Raw genomic sequence first — 18,024 nt, 5'->3', positions numbered from 1 at the left:
TTTGAGGTAGAGACAAAGTAAGAAGCTATTGGGATAATTCAGGTGAAAGATTATGAGAACCTGAATTTGGGTGTTTTTTTGGTAGGTAGAGATCAGGAGACATTTGGGATAATATAAGGGATTTCATGACAGTGTCTAGAGTTCTGGACATGAGAGACAGGAAGACCTTGCTTTGAATATTATGGTGCTGGCTGACATCTGTATGATCATGGGAAAGTCACTTAATCTCTCTGAGCCTAAAGAACTTCTTGGAGACTTCATTAGTAAATTATATTTAGGTCGTGAATGCATATTAATTTTCCTATGCTGATGATTTTGCTTTGTATTACTTCATATCTTGCCATATTGTTTTGTATTCTTTATATTTGTTGCTTTAGGACACCATGTGTAGACATACCCATATGTATGTATATTATATGTATTTTTATATTTAGACTCATGGTATCATCAACAGAGGGAATTCCCAGCAAGGAAACTTCTTCTAGAGCTAATACTTCTCTATAATTTAAAGTCTTAAAGAGTTGCCTGGGTCATGAAGAGAAATAATGACTTGATCTTGATGGAAGTCACATAGCTATTATGTGTCAAGGGCAAAACTTGAACCCTGGGCTTGCTGAATCTACACTCAAAAGTCCAATCACTATAACACAATGCACCTTAAGATTAATATATTTTGATTTATATAGCTATTTCCTAATTGCTAGGAATAGAGGTTATTTTCAGTCTTTTTTTTTTTTTATTAAAAAACAATTCTATTTCTTATAGCTAGTTCCTCTTTCACTTTTAATGATATCTTTAGATTTTTTTTTTCAAACAAATTCCTCCCCATTAAAATGGGTTTTATAACAGTTAGATGCTACGAAAAGTGACGTAGAATCATAGACCTCAGTGGGATCAGGCGAGGTTACCTTATTCTCTTAAGCATTTCTTTCCTTCAAGCTTCTATTCTAAACATGAATTGATCCTATTTTAAAAATCCTGTAATAGGCTTCCCCATCTTCCATTGTCATGCAGTCCTATGATTAGCTACCTCTCTGTGGAAATTTTTCCTTTTATGAAACCAAATTCTTGTTGCTGTGGTTTAATCTCCCTTTCTTTGTTCTTCTTCTCAACTATTCACCATCACATCTAAAAACCATTATTAGACCAGCCTTCAGCTTGTTCCACCTATAGGCTAAATAAGCTGAGTTCTTTCATCTTTTCTTTTCTTTATAGTTCATAGTCTTCAGCCTTTTACTGTTCTTCCTTGTTAGGAATCTGAGGATTTCCCCTGTGGTCTGGAAAATGCGTCATCACTTAAATTTCATAACATTAATAACCCTTTCTCACCTTCTGAAATGATCCAGTTCAATATGATCAAAGTAATCAGTCTGGGAGAAAAACAATCAAGGACATCTGGTTTCCCAATTTCTAGTCCAGGATAGAATGTATGTAAAAGAGAATATTCTCCAGTAAAAGTAAAATGTAAAATCTGGCTTTCACAGTTCTTCATAACCTGCCCTTCCTCCTCTCTCTCCCTCACACCTTCCACTCCTCATCCTTTTTAACTCCAGCATGTATTTTGTGTTTTGGTAACATTGATATCTTTGCTGTTCTTTAGACAAAACATACCATTTCCAACTCTTGACATTTTCACTGGCTGTCCCCCCTTCATGGGATACTTTGCTACTGGCTTCCCATATCTTCCTTCAAGTCTCATCTAAAATCCCATATCCTACAAGAAACCTTTCCCAACCCTTTTTAACTTTAATATCTTATTTCCTATGTAGCCTCTATATAGCTTATTTTATGTAATTATCTCCACCACTAGATTGTGAGATACTTGAGAACAGGGACTATATTTTGCCTTACTTTTTAGGCAGGCTCAACATTAAGCAGAGCGCTATCTGTTATACAGTAGGTACTTAATAAATGTTTATTGCCTAATGATCTGACTGGCATTATTTAGCAAATGCCTCTACTTATCAGTAAGGCGTCCAAGGGATCATAGTCATAGCAATAAATCTGTATATGTAGCCAAATTTGAGATACAGAATATTAAAAACCAGGTGTCCAGATTCGTCAGTCTTTCAAAAGGTAAATATAAACAAGGGAAACATGAAAGTACTGAAATCCCATGAAGGCTTTTTTTTTTTTTTTTTTTTAACAAGTCTGACTTCTTGTTACATGTGGTTTGGCAAAATTAACCACAGTCAACTCCATGAGATTCTGAGTAGTGGCGTCTTGAAAATAAAGGGCAAACAAATGAGATTGATAAGAAAGGGCCACACAGTTTGGTTTCTGACCAGGAGCAAATGAAACAAATGGGAATGATGGTGGGAGGTTGAAGGTAGGAATCTTTTTTGTTCCCTTTTTGATTATATAGGTGACCCCGTTCATGCTTCACTTGGTTATAAAAAGGATTTATATTAAGTGAAATAATGGAGGTCTCCTAACAGACTTGACCATGGACTTATACAATCTTAGAAATAGAAGGGACCTTAAATAACTCTTACTCATTACTGAGTCATGGAGAGGCAAAATGAAATGTTTTAGAATAGATCATAAAATGGATTAGTTGCAGTGGCAGCTCTAAAACTCAAATCTCATGGCCTACAGCTTAGCATTCTTTATTCTATATCTTACTGCCTTTCAATTATATCATTGAAAACTAAAACTTTGAACAGAAAATATTAGATATTTGATCCTTATTTAGGCCTCTGAATTTACCTTCCAGGAGTTCCATACATTTCTAAAACTGTAGGAAAGTAAATATCCTGGTCATATCTCCTTAGGACAAAAAACTCTGCATGATGAAAAGTGACATGCAACAGCAAATGGTTCACTTATTTTTTTTTTTTTTTTTTTAGTATTTTATTTTTTCCCAGATATATTTAAAAACAATTTTTAACATTTGTTTTTGAAACTTTTGAGTTAGAGATTCTTCCTCCTTCTTCCTCCCCAGTCTCACCTCATTGTGGATGCAAACAATTTGATGTAGGTTATACAAAATAGTCATTCCATAATAGTTGTTATGAAAGAAAAAAATAATAGAACTAAACCCCCCCCCAAAAAAAAAAAAAAAAAAAAGAAATCAAGAAAAAACAACTTCAGGTCTTAATAAAAGTAAGGAAAGTTTAAAAAAAAAAAAAAAAAGAAACAACCCCCCCCCACACACACACAAAAACTAAGCTTCAAAACTGTATTCAACACCATCAATTCTTTCTCAGTATGGATAGCATTTTTCATCATTAGTCTTTCATAGTACTCTTGTATTGCTGTATTTCTGAGAACAGTGATGTCATTCACAGTTGAGCATCTTACGATATTGCTACTATTTTGTGCACAATACATTTCATTTTGCATTAGCTCATGCTAAGTCATTCCAGATTCTTCTGAGAGAATCCTGCTTATCATTCCTTATAGCACAATAGTATTTCATCATAATTACATACTATGATTTATTCAGCCAATCAACCCCCAATTTATAGGCGTCCCCTCAATTTCCAATTCTTTGCCCCCCCAAAGAGATACTATAAGTATTCTTTTGTACATAGCTCTTTTTTGTTTTTTATCTCTTGTGGTGTACAGACCTAAAAGTGGTATTACTGGGTCAAAGGCATGCATGATTTTATAGTTCCTTAGTTGCTTCAAATTGCTCTACAGAATGGTTGAATCATTTTACAATTCCACCAACAGTGCATTGATATCTCATTTTCCCCATAACTCCATCATTTGTTATTTTCCCTTTCTGTTCTATTAGCCAATCTAATTGGTATGTGGTAGTACTTCAAAATTGTTTTAATTTGTATTGCTTTAATCAATAGTCAATTAGACCTTTTTTCATACAACTACAGATAACTATGATTATTTCATCTCAAAATTGTTCATATATTTTGATCATTTATCAATTGGGGAAGTTTTTTATTTTTATAAATATAAGTCAATCCTCTATATATCTGAGATAAAGGTGAGGCCTTTATCAAAGAAACTTGCTTCATTTTTTTTCACAATTATTCTTGCATTCATTTTTTTTCTCTTTTCACCCTCTCCTTCCTTAGTCTATAACGTGACTATTAATGCTTTTTTTTTTTTTTTTTTTTTTTAAGTAAATCCTATTTCCAGGGAGGAAGGTGAAATCAGTCCCAACATTCAGGGGTTTTGTGCAGCTGTTTTTAGAGATATTTTTAGGGATCCTAAGTTTTCAGTTTTTTAAGGTGATATTGATACTGATGCTAAGCAAAACAAGAAGAACCAAGAAAATATTGTATATGCCAACAGCAATATCATCATTGATCAGTGATCCAAGGAAATCACAATAAACTTTGGATGGAAAATGCCCTGTGCATCCAGAGAGAATATGGAAATTGAATGTAAATCAATATGACATGGTTGTGGTCCCTTTAAAAAATTTTATTTCCTATTGATCTGTGATTCCTTTCAGATTCCCAGCCCCTCCTGGCTGAGGCATATCCTCCCCAGACAAGTTGTCTTTCCAGGATGCCAGAGCCTTTAATTCAATTACAAATCCTGGTCAAAAAGCACCCCTTTGAATTCCAATAGGAGATCTGGGCTTGTCCCAGCCCCCACAGAGGCTGAGCCAACTTGGGCTCTCCCAGCCCCCACGAGGACACTCAATATAAAAGACCCAAACTAAAATCCTCTCTTTGCAGAGGTTCCAAACATGCTGGCTGTGCCATACTTGGGATGCCAAGGAGCCTCTGTTCACTGGAATATTCTTTTCCAGCGCCATCCTCTCTTTATCCTCACCTATTTCCCTAACCAGACTTCATGCCTCTGTCAGAATTTCTAACTTTACTTCCAATCCCCATAATAAACCTCTTTTATCAGTCTAGGTTTTCGGGTTTATAAATTCCTTTACAGAGAAACTCTGCACCGCCAGAAGGGAGTTCCCCAAAACTCTTGCACTGAATTCCAAAGGGTTGCAGGGAAGCCAAATCTCTCCATTTGGTTCCCTGAACCCCAAACCTGCCACTAGACCTTATCATTTAACTCCCTGACCACCAGAAACCCTAATCTCATTTTGGTTCCCTAAATCTAAACCTTATCAAATACATGCTATGTTCACTTTTTTTTTGTTTGTTTGTTTGTTTTGTTTTTTCTCTTATGGTTTTCTATTTTTATTCTAATTTTTCTCTCCCAACATGATTCAAATGGAAATATATAAAAAATGAGTGTACATATATAACCCCACAAAAATATTGTTTTACATGTAATTGGGGAAAATAAGAATATTTAAAAAACAAAAAAAAGAAATGCTATTTCCCAATCCATTACAGTTTGTGCCTATGATCAACTGCAATGGGGGAAGGGGGGAGAACAAAATTAACTTTTCTTTTATTCTTTAAAAAAAAACTAATATAAGTAAAAGTTCATTCAAAAAATGTTAAACTCTTTGCCAATCCAGCGTTCCTTTTAATTGTGTCAGTTCTGGGATTGTAAGAAGGTTAAGAATGTCAACTGATTAGAATATCATCCCAAATGGGATTGTGCCATTTTTAAAATCAGAATTTCCTATTGTTGCAATATATATTCATTCTTTCCTTAGGATCCTTCTGGGTCAGCTCCATAGCTATTTAGGGGAACAGTGTAAGTGTCACATGTGACTACAATGAAAGGGACTTTGGTTTTATCTATTCAGATAGAAGCAATAGAGGAAAGGAAGCTCTCAGTTCCCTCTAAAAGCAGAAAGATTTCTTTTAGCCTTAATTATTCAGATAATTAGTCCAACTCCACTTGGCAGTTTTTAAAAATTTATCCACACATAGAAAAATGATTCAGCTGGAAATTTATCTATTTTCTAAGAGAAAATTACTAATTTTTTAAATCACAAAGCATGATTATATGAAAGCTGCAGGGATTCTACTTCTTAGAGGGTGCTATTATCTCCTAGCTTATTTAACAATAGTAAATTTAAGCATTTAAATTAAAGTATTTACATTTTAAGAGTCCTTCCTGTTCTAATTTCTTTTCAATCTTAAGCCATAGATTTAGAGCTAAGGAGGAATTTTGGAAACTATTTAGTCCACATCCCAAATCCTTTTTTCTTTTTCTTTAAATGTTATTTTTAATTTATAGAATAAAACAACCATTTCAATAGCATAGTACAATAATATGAAGCATTCAATTGAATATGAATATGAAGCATATGAAATATACAGCAAAATTATCATGTAAATTTTTTTTTCTCTCTTTCTATACTAGAAATGGCTACCATTAGACACAAATATATAGTATATACTTCTATTTATCACTTCTTTCTCTGGATGTAGATAGCATTGTCATTCATATATCCTTTATAGTTAATTTGGGTATTTATAATAGTCAAAGTGCTTACTCATGCAAAGTTATTTTTAAAGCAATAATGCTATTACTATATACAATGTTTTCTTGGTTCTACTCATTTTGCCCTTCATCTTTTTTGAGCAAGTCTTTCTATGTTTTTCTATTATTGAATTAAATTATTGAATTCATTATTCCTTATAGCACAATAGTGGTCTATAAAAATCATATATTACAAAAATAATTACCATTTTCCAATTAATGATAATGCCTGTAGAGGTTTGGGCAACTTTCCCATGGTTACATAGGAAACTAGTGGGATATCTAGAATTAGAATTTGAGTGTTCCTTCTATTGATCATAGAATTCAAGAAAGTACCACACATATTAGTAGATCAATAAGAATTGAATACTTACTATAAATTGCAGGTACTAGAACAAACTCTGGGAATATGAATATATAAATTTTAAAATCTTTACTCACAAGAGTATCCATTATATTATGGAGAACAGTTTGGAGTAGAGGCACCACAAGAGTGGAGAATTGGCTTTATAAATTTTCTTATATCTAATGTATTCATAAGTTTTTTCTTGGGATATTTTGTAAAGAGAATAATTAAAGTCCAGGTAATAAGTGCCATTTTAACTTTTTTTTTTCTTTTCACATTTAATAAATCAATGTATTTGTATTTTTTAGGTTGTCCTAGTCAGTGGACATCTGGACAGCTGGGATGTTGGACAGGGTGCCCTTGATGATGGCAGTGGAGCATTTGTGTCATGGGAAGCCCTCTCTCTTATTAAGGATCTAGGTAAATATTTACAAAATTGTTAACTGAAGTGTAAGCATTTCAAGAATGATGGTGTCTTTTTTGTTGTGTTCATATTCATTGGTGTTTTAACTCTTTAACTTTAACATAGGAACAAGCTATGTTGCAGAATATTGGTTCCCTTGTGTTTGCAAAGCCTCCTGCATTTCCCTGTTACTAATTTCCTAGAACAAAATTAATCAAGTACCTTTGAGAGTGAAGTCTTACTTAAACTGTATTCCAGACATTAAAGTATTAAATAGACTAATCATTATGGAAAATAAGTATGTCATTGTAACTAACATCATCTCAGTCATTGTCTGTGGTTAATACCTCTGCTAGACTGAGGCTAGATTTCTGTGAAGAAAATAGGGGAAATGGTTTAATCAGTAAAACTAGCAGTGCCTTGCTGGTTTATACTCTCTCAAGACTCTGTACAAATGAAGAAAACCTTGTTGAGTTTTTTAGTCCAATGCTATGTATAAAAGCAGCATTGGCAATCATATTTCAAAGACTAGCCCAAGGGCTGAAGGAGGCATTTATGAGTCACTCCACTGAAACCAGCAAGACCAGATTACAATACCTTTCTCAACTAAATCGAGAGGTGGACTTTAGAAGGGGAGAAGAATTGAACAATTGTATGGTAATGAGCACCTTTATTAGTAGAGGGCAGAGGTGTTTTTATTGTGAGGACCAAAGAGATTGGTTCTCCTTGGACTGAGAACTGAAATTAAACATTTAGCTTTTATTAGATGTTATCTTTGAATCATTAGTCTACTATATACCCCATCACTATGGGGTTGTATTCATTATAGCGAAGATCATGGGAACATATACAACTACCTCAGAATAAACTATGAGAAAACTACCAATTTGAGTCTTAAAAGTTAAGCTAAGCAAGTATCTTTCCTACTGTACTCACAACAAGGTTCACCCTCTGCTGGGCTGGAGGTTGTGTGTCTCCTTCCAAGTTGACCATCTGACGAGTTTTTGTCACTCAGTCAATATTATTCCCTCAAACAAAAAAATGGCTTTTCTGAGTCTCAAGTTTAGGAACCAGCTATAGTCACATCCTAGGAACAAGGTTATAGCTGGGGTCTCCAGTACTAGCTATGTTTGTTTCTAAGTATTGTTACTGTTTTAACCACATAATTTGTTTGGTAGTTTAATATTTAAATTAGTGATAAAGTTGCTTATATTATTTTTTCCATTGGTGGTCTGTTTTATCAGAAGGTCCACAAGTGTTTATCAATTTCTACTACTATTACTATTGAAATTATTATTGAAAGATAATTTTTTTTAAAATGTAGAAAAATAAGGAAAAATAATTTACCCAAATAACTCAATCCCAAAATGAAGGCTTAAGACAAAATGAAGACGGGTAATTGAAATTGACTAATTTATTACTATATCATTAAGGTATTAAAACTTATTCCTACTAAAATATGACACTCCTCATCCTCCCATCCTACTCTTATCCTTTATAAAACATAAAAAAGATTAATACTTATTAAAACTTATTCAGTAATGGAATCTAACAATGGGTGTAATGTTCTGCTCCTTAGCTTTCTGCCTCTTTGGTGAGATCTAGAAAGGAAGGATGTTTCATTATTATTTCTCTGGGACTAAGTTTGGTTATTAGATTTACTCAGAATTAGGTTTCCTTTTAGTATTCATTTATAGCATTGTAGTTATTGTGAATATTCTCCTTCTAGTTTTACTTATTTAGCTCTGCCTCAAGTCATATAAATCTTCCTGTGTTTTTTAAAATTTCATATATGCATCTTTTTTAAAGCATCCAATAATATTTTATTATATTCCTATGATTAGATCATAGAAATAGAGTTAGAAGGACTCCCAGAGGTCATCCAATTCAAACCTCTTATTTTACAAATGAGAAAATTGAGGCAAAGATAAGTATTTGTCCAAATTCTCATAGGTATTAAAGTTCAAAGTTGAGACTCAAATCCCAGTTCTTTGGCTTTAAACCCAATAATCTTTCTATTATACCATGACGCCTTAGCCATTTACCATTTGTTGGACACCTAGTTTTCCCATCCCTCCTTTTTTCCCACAAAAAAGAACCTCCTATGAATGTATTTCTTTTAAATCTATTTATTGGGCCTTTGTTGCTATCTTTGACCTTCCTGAGATGTATATCCATTAGTGAAATTGCTGGGTCAAAAGGTATGGACAATTTAGTTCATTTTATTGCTTAATTCAGAATTGTTTTCCAGAAGATTTAGAACAATTCACATTTTCACAAATTATGCTTGGGGTGCTATACTACATGCAAAATGTAATAAGGATAAACAAAAGGTGTTTTTTCTCTATTTGAGTTTTTTTTGCTTGTTTGTTCTTAGGAGACCTTAGTACCTACTTACTGACCATTCTAGTCTTGGCAGACTTGTAGTCCTGTTAATTATTCCGTTTCATTGGCATAGTCATAATAGAAAGAAATTCCACATGCAACATGCTCATGTTTTAGAAAGAAGGGGTATGGTGTATTGAAGTGTAAGTGGAAAAGGTCTTGTGCCTCTCATTGTATGAACACAGACAACTCTAGATAATATGAACAAAAGGTTAGTCCTTGGGTAAAAAAATAGAAAAAAGTCTTAGTAAGGCTAAACTATATGTAATTTTTTAAAAAAGAGCACATATAGTTACAGTAATTATAAATGAGGGATCACAATTCAGAATCAAAGGAAAATATCACATTAGAGAATGTATAACTGGAAAGAACATCATTAAGGAAAAATGTAGGACAACTGGGGATAATCAGCAAATTCCATTGCTTTGTCAAGGGATGTAGAGCAGGTTGGGTGGGTCCTCTCTGGTACCTGCAGGATAACAAAGACAGCAGCTTCATAGGAAAAGCAGGTGCAAATAGATCGTGATTACATCTTTGTTATAGCTTTTTATTTACAAGATATATGCATGAGTAATTTTTCAGCATTGACAATTACAAAACCTTTTGTTCCAGCTTTTCCCCTCTTTCCCCTCACCCCCTCCCCCAGATGGCAGGTCGACCAATACATGTTAAATATGTTAAAGTATAAATTGAATACAATATGTGTATACATGTCCAAACAGTGTACAATTAGTCTGTGAAGCAAATCAAAATTGCAAATGGACAAAAATAGAGGGATTGGGAATTCTATGTAGTGGTTCATAGTCAACTCCCAGAGTTCTTTTGCTGGGTGTAGCTGGTTCAGTTCATTACTGCTCAGTTGGAACTGATTTGGTTCATCTCATTGTTGAAGAGGGCCACGTCCATCAGAATTGATCATCATATAGTATTTTGTGGAAGTATATAATGATCTCTTGGTCCTGCTCATTTCACTCAGCATCAGTTCATATAAGTTTCTCCAGGCCTTTCTGAAATCATCCTGCTGGTCATTTCTTATAGAACAATAATATTTCATAATATTCATGTGATTACATCTTTGAACAGAGTTCCTACACTGATGAGTCTACAGTAGACTCCTCAAAGTAGAATTATTGAAATATCGTTATCCTACATGGTCTCTTTGCATTCAATTTCTCCTTAGCTAATTCCCAACACACAGATCTAGTAATATGATTTCCTGTCTTCTGCTCAAAATCCTTCAATGATTCCTCATTTCCTACTGAATAAAATCTAATTTCAGCCTCAAGTTCAAGGCCTTGTACAATCTGTCCATAGCTACCTCATTTGGACTCTTTCCTTATGATTGCCCTTCACTAAACTTAGTCTTTTTGAAATTCCTTGTATATATTCTGCATGTTTCTGCCTCATGCCTTTGCCTTCCTTAAATCTGTTATGTACCTTATTTCTGCCTGTTAGAATCCTCCCTATCTTTTAAGGCCTTTAAGGCTCAATTGCCTTCTGTACCACAAAATCTATCCTGATGATTTCCAGCAGAATAGGACTCTCAATTTTCTGAAATTTTTTTGTATCTTTATTTATACTTATGTTTTACTTTGCATTAATAATTATATTCTAAAATATAAGGTGAAACAAATATAGAATCATAAGTTAAGAGTTGGGAAAGACTTCAGAGGTCAGCAAGTCCTAATCCTTCATTTTATAGCTGAGGACGCCAAGTATTAATGAAGTTCAATTATCACACAGCAGTGACAAAATTATGACTTGAATTCAGATCCTTTGAAGGAATTCTATCATATTCATCTCCCATGCTACTTTGCAATCAAAAATTGTGTGATGATTGAATGATGAATAGATAACTCAGTGGACTTTCTGTGTTGTTGGAGTAATGTGGAATTCTGTCCATATTTCTTCAGTGTAGAGAATTCCCTGTATAAAAACTCCCTCTGCCAATACACATTGGCAGCTCTTCTGCAATTTATACTTACAGGATTGCCAAGTCACTGAAAGACAAATTGTTTGTTTAAGGGCTAATAATATATATCTGAGATAGAATTTGAACCCTATATTGATCCTTTTCCTGTGATGCCAAATTAGCTTTTTTTTTCCCCTAGTAGTTAACTCATTTCATGTAAAAGTTCGTTTCAGTTCTTGTTCACATCATACATTTGTTCAGTGTCTCCTGGCTTAACTGATACTTAAAAAAAAAAACAAAAAAAACTATAGGGAAAGTTTCTGAGTCTGAGTCTGTACTTTAAAGCATAAGGGATTAAAGTTGGCTTTCCTTAAAAGGTCTGCTTTAAAGGTATACAGGGCTTTCAAAATGATCAATTATCCCACTGCAGAAATCTGTGGTGGGTTTTTCTATTATTGTTGTTATTATTCTTTTCAGAATCATGGTCACGGATTTCTATCTTTAGTTTGCTTTTCCTGTGTGTGTTCACAGCAACAGCTGAGCCCCTAACATGCTGAGAATCAAAAATCCCTAATGAAGGAACTGATATAGCTGAATAAGAAACAGGATATGGTACTGGAGGGCAAGAAATGGGTTCCTAATTACATAAACTATCACGTGGAACCGAGAATGTTTAATTGGTGAAATCTGGAAAAGCCTTTGGGAAATTTTTTTTATTCCCAGGAAAATGAGGATGTTGATTTTTTTTTTTTTTTTGGTAGATGTTCCATGGATACTATGTCATATAGCACGCTTGTCAAAGGTCCTTGGTAAAGTCTATATAAAATGTTAAGTCATGGTCTTGGCCTATTGAGATTTTTCTTTAAACTGGGAATGTTTTTCTAAGATACTTCACTCTATTCCCCTTGCCTCTCTCCTCCTTTTCACCACCCCTATTGCTTCACTCCTAGCAACCTTAAATGTGAACAATAGTCAACTAATCCAGCTCCAGAGTTATTTGTGTTTTATCAGTGCACAAACTCATCCCTAATAACTGTAAACAAAACGTTATTTTTCATGCAGCTCTGCTAAGTACTATGTGTGTGTGTTTGAAGTTTTTGGATTTAAAGTTTTGTTTATTTTTTGAGTATCCTTGCCAAAAATACTTTGGTGCCAATGGACAAATCCTATGGCTAAAGATGTTTTGCTTCAACTTAATAATTTATTACTCAAAAAGTAAACACACCACCACCAATCCCAAAAGTTTTCCAGCTGAGTTATTTCTGCCAGATACAGAACATTGAGATTTTGGTCCTAAATAGATGCAAGATAGTATCTGCCATGTTAACTGGCCCTCACAATTTGGGATATGTAAGAAACCTTGTTGCTTCTGGAGAAGAATAGGGAGAAAAAAAAATTACTGTGTTAGAAGGTGAAGGAATGACTTTTTCGTTGCACACAAAGCTTTGTGTGTTTCCCATGGAACTTCTTAAGAGAGCAGGCATGAATCCAGTAGAAGACTTGTATGACTTCCCCATAGCTCACAAGCAATTCTGTGTAGGCTCATAGGAATAAGACCATTGGTTACTGATTCTTGACTGAAGAAAGAGTTGCAAAGCTAGAATTGGAAGGAAGGAAAATCATGAAAAGTCTGGCAAGCCAGTAATATAAGGATCTAATAATGATAACACTTACTAATATGGTATACCTTTGAGTGTTCTCATCATATACCCATGGACTTACATCACCAATAGTGAATATTAATGCAAGAGTGGAGGTCAAGTGTAGGGCCAATCCTACCTTGACATAGTCCTAGGAGACTAATTGTAGAGAACTAAGGTTGAAGAGGCATTCTGAACTTATGGAATAAAACTTCTTTTGTATCTTATATTGAAACTAAGTCCTGAAAGGAAATGCTATAATTAACTATTGCCCAGAGACTACTCTAAGTAAAAATGTCAGATATCTTATCTGGAAGAATCTCAGTATAATCCTACCCCAGCATAAGTGTGAAAATGATAGGACTAATCCAGGATCCTGAGATATAAACAGATTAAAATCTAGAGTACATCTAACTGGCTTTGTGGGATATTTTTGTTTTTGTTTTTGTTTTTCATTCTAGTATTTGAAGAGCTATCTTTCCACACATAAGGACCTTATTAATGTTGGTTTGATAGAAACATTTAATGATTCCATCTGTAATCAGAAGAACGAAAATATAATCACAAACTTAAGTGTTGAAAAGGAAACTTAATGGTCATCCAGTACACTTGAATATATCTAACATACTTAAGTGTGCATCTAGCCTTTACTTTAAAACTTCCGGACTTCTGGCCAAGATGGCGGCATGGAGGCAGACAGTTGCTTGAGCTCCGTGTTTTCTCTCAGGGCTTACTTCATGACAAACCTCAGAGTTAAGGCTTGACCAGAAAAGAAATCCACAAATAATCACCAAGAGAAGACATCCTTGAAAGTCGCCAGAAAAGGTCTGTGTTTGCTCGGGGGAGGGTCAATCAGACTGGGCGCAGACTGAGGGCAGGCAGCCAGAGTGAGACAGGCAGCTCACACAGCTCAGACCCGAGGAGGAGGGGTGCGATCTCTGCCGTTTCTGTGAAAAGGCTTTTACCCCAGTGTGGATACTCCGTCTTGGCAGCAAGCTAGGAGCAGCTGAGAGGGTGTAAACACCGGAGGTGAAGATTAAAACCCCAGAAAGCCAGCTTCTCTCAGAACCCGGCCACCCCCCAACCCCCACCTGGACTGACTCTGTGCGTTCTTGGAGCCTCAGAGCACAGACTCAGTACAGTCATTGCTGTTCTGTTAGTGGCTCTCTGCTGCCCTACCCCCAGACTGTAGAGGAAGCCCATTAATACCATCCAGCTCCATCCCCCGCAAAACAGACCAATTGTTTCTCTTGTCAGTTTGTTTTCTTCCATTCCGCTCTTGACAAAATGAACAAAAAATTCAAAAGGGCTCTAACCATTGACAGCTTTTGTATGGAGAGAGAGAGCAGACTTCAAACACTGAGCAGACTAAAAACAGACTGTCCTCAGAGGAATCCCCTAAGGGGGATGTGATCTGCTCCTCAATACAAAAGAATCTCATAGAGGAAATCAAAAAGGCTCTCACAAGAGAACTGGAAGAGAAATGGGAAAAGGAAAGGGAAGCTTGGAAAGAGAGCCTGGAGAAGTCATCCCATGCATTCAAAGACAGAGTGGATAAAGAAATCAAATCATTGAGAAACAAGATTAGTGAGCTGGAAAAAGTAAACAACTCCAAGGAAAACAGGATTAGTGAGCTGGAAAAAGAAAACAGCTCTCTAAAAAATAAAATGGATGAAATGGAAAAAAATTCCATAGAAGATAAAAACACAATTGGACAATTACAAAGAGATATTAAAAAAGTGAGTGAAGAAAATACATCATTGAAAATTAGACTCGAACAAGTAGAAATGAATGACTCAAGGAGAAACCAAGAGGTAGTCAAGCAAAACCAGAGAAATGAAGCAATTGAAAAGAATGTCAAGTACCTTACCAGAAAGACAACAGACCTGGAAAACAGATGCAGGAGAGACAATTTGAGAATAATCGGACTCTCTGAAAAATGTGAGGAAAAAAAGAGCCTGGACACTATTTTCGAGGAAATTATCAAAGAGAACTGCCCAGACGTTCTGGAAACAGAGGGTAAAATAGTAATTGAAAAAATTCATTGATCACCTACTGAAAGGGACCCTAAAATCAAAACGCCAGGAAATATAGTGGCCAAGTTCAAGGACCAGCAGACAAAGGAAAAGATATTGGAAGCTGCTAGAAAAAAGCAATTCAGATATGGAGGATCCACAATAAGGATAACCCAAGATCTAGCAGCATCCACATTAAAAGAAAGCAGGGCCTGGAACATGATATTCCGAAAGGCTAAGGAACTTGTTATGCAGCCAAGAATAACTTACCCAGCAAGAATGAGCATCGTTTTCCAGGGAAGAAGATGGACATTTAACGAAATAAATGAATTCCATCTATTTTTGATGAAAAAACCAGACCTACATAAAAGGTTTGATCTTCAAGTACAGAACTCAAGAGATTTCTAAAAAGGTAAAAAGAAATCTTGAGAACTATACTTCTGCCATAAAAATATGTAAAGAACATATGTATAATTTGTCCTAGAAACTAGAGGTGGAAAGGAAATTATATCATAAAAAAGTGTAAAGTGGTGGTACTACATCTCATGAAGAGGCAAAGGTAACCTATTATATCTGAGAGAAAGAAAGGAGGGAAATGAACATAGTGTGTATCAATAGACATATTCGATTTATGTTGAAACTTCTTCCACTTCATTGAAAAGTGAAAGGGAAGGAGTAAGCTAAGGGGAAGGGAATGCAGAAATTGTGAGGAAAAGGGGTAAAATAAGGGGAGGAACTTTAAGGTGGGGGAGGGATACTAAAAAGAGAGGGCTGTGAAAAGCAAGTGGTGTTCACAAGTTTAATACTGGGTAGGGGGGTAAGAGGGAAGGAAAGGGGAAAAGCATAATCAGGGTTTAATAGGATGGCAAGCAATATAGAATTAGTCATTTTAACCATAAATGTGAATGGGGTAAACTGCCTCATAAAGAGGAAGGGGTTAGCAGACTGGATTAAAAGTCAGAATCCTACTATATGTTGTTTATAGGAAACACGCCTGAAACAGGGTGATACATTCAAGCTAAAAGTAAAAGGGTGGAGCAGAATCTACTATGCTTCAGGCAAAGCCAAAAAAGCAGGGGTACCCATCCTCATCTCAGATCAAGCAAAAACAAAAATTGATCTAATTAAAAGAGATAAGGAAGGACATTATATCCTGCTAAAGGGTAGCATCAATAATGAAGCAGTATCAATATTAAACATATATGCACCAAGTGGTGCAGCATCTAAACTCTTAAAAGAGAAATTAAGAGAACTGCAAGAAGAAATAGACAGCAAAATATAATAGTGGGAGATCTCAACCTTGCACTCTCAGAATTAGATAAATCAAACCACAAAATAAATAAGAAAGAAGTCAAAGAGGTAAATAGAATACTAGAAAAGTTTGAAATGATAGATCTTTGGCAAAAGCTAACTGGAGACAGAAAGGAGTATACTTTCTTCTCAGCAGTTCATGGAACCTATACAAAAATTAATCATATACTAGGGCATAAAAACTTCAAAATCAAATGTAGTAAGGCAGAAATAGTAAATACATCCTTTTCAGACCACAATGCAATCAAAATTACATTTAACAAAAAGCCAGGGAAAAATAGACCAAGAAATAATTGGAAACTAAATAATCTTATACTAAAGAATGATTGGGTAAAACAGCAAATCATAGACATAATTAATAACTTCACCCAAGAAAATGACAATAATGAGATGTCATACCAAAATGTGTGGGATACAGCCAAAGCAGTAAGAAGTTTTATATCTCCACAGGTCTACTTGCATAAAATAGAGAAAGAGAGGGCCAATGAATTGGACTTACAACTAAACTTACTAGAAAAGGAACAAATTAAAAACCCCCAGACAAACACAAAACTTGAAATTCAAAAAAGAAAAGGTGAGATTAATAAAATTGAAAGTAAAAAAACTATTGAATTAATTAATAAAACTAAGAGTTGGTTCTATGAAAATACCAACAAAATAGACAAACCCTTAGTAAACCTGATTAAAAAAAGGAAAGAGAAAAAGCAAATTGTTAGTCTTGTAAATGAAAAGGGAGAACTCACCACTAATGAAGAGGAAATTAGAACAATAGTTAGGAGCTACTTGCTTAACTTTATGCCAATCAATTCAATAACATAAATGAAATGGAAGAATACCTTCAAAAATATAGCTTGCCCAGATTAACAGAGGAAGAAGTAAGTAGCCTAAATAGTCCCATGTCAGAAAAAGAAATAGAATAAGCTATTAACCAACTTCCTAAGAAAAAATTCCCAGGACCAGATGGATTTACATGTGAATTCTACCAAACACTTAAAGAACAACTAACTCCAATGCTATATAAACTATTTGAAAAAATAGGGATTGAAGGAGTCTTACCAAATTCCTTTTATGACACAGACATGGTACTGATACCTAAACCAGGTAGATCAAAAACTGAGAAAGAAAACAATAGACCAATTTCCTTAATGAACATTGATGCTAAAATCTTAAATAAGATATTAGCAAAAAGACTTCAGAAAATCATTCACAGGATAATACACTATGACCAAGTGGGATTTATACCAGGAATGCAGTACTGGTTTAATATTAGGAAAACTCTTAGTATAATTGACCATATTAATAATCAAATTAATAAAAACCATATGATCATCTCAATAGATGCAGAAAAAGCATTTGATAAAATCCAACAGCCATTCCTACTAAAAACACTTGAGAGTATAGAAATAAATGGACTATTCCTTAAAATAATAAGGAGCATATATTTCAAACCTTCAGTAAACATCATATGTAATGGCGATAAACTAGAACCCTTCCCTGTAAGATCAGGAGTGAAACAAGGTTGCCCACTATCACCATTACTATTCAGTATAGTACTAGAAACTCTAGCCTCGGCAATAAGAGCCGAGAAAGAGATTCAAGGAATTAGAGTAGGAAATGAGGAAATCAACTATCACTCTTTGCAGATGACATGATGGTATACTTAGAGAACCCCAAAGACTCTGCTAAAA

The 18,024-nt window shown here is 34.7% G+C and overlaps 1 protein-coding gene across 3 annotated transcripts in view; it reads left to right on the top strand.

Moving 5' to 3' along the window:
- Positions 1–18,024, top strand: part of CPQ (carboxypeptidase Q) — a 651,739-nt gene that overhangs the window by 418,776 nt on the left and 214,939 nt on the right. For all 3 annotated transcript variants that reach the window (XM_074268920.1, XM_074268909.1, XM_074268930.1), the window contains one exon: positions 6,979–7,090. In XM_074268920.1, the coding sequence (XP_074125021.1) occupies positions 6,979–7,090 (112 nt within the window). The remainder of the gene's footprint in view (positions 1–6,978; positions 7,091–18,024) is intronic.

The sequence above is a fragment of the Sminthopsis crassicaudata genome, chromosome 1 (assembly GCF_048593235.1).
Source record: "Sminthopsis crassicaudata isolate SCR6 chromosome 1, ASM4859323v1, whole genome shotgun sequence".
In the NCBI taxonomy this organism is placed as follows: Eukaryota; Metazoa; Chordata; class Mammalia; order Dasyuromorphia; family Dasyuridae; genus Sminthopsis; species Sminthopsis crassicaudata.
This window is presented reverse-complemented; position numbering and strand designations above follow the sequence as displayed.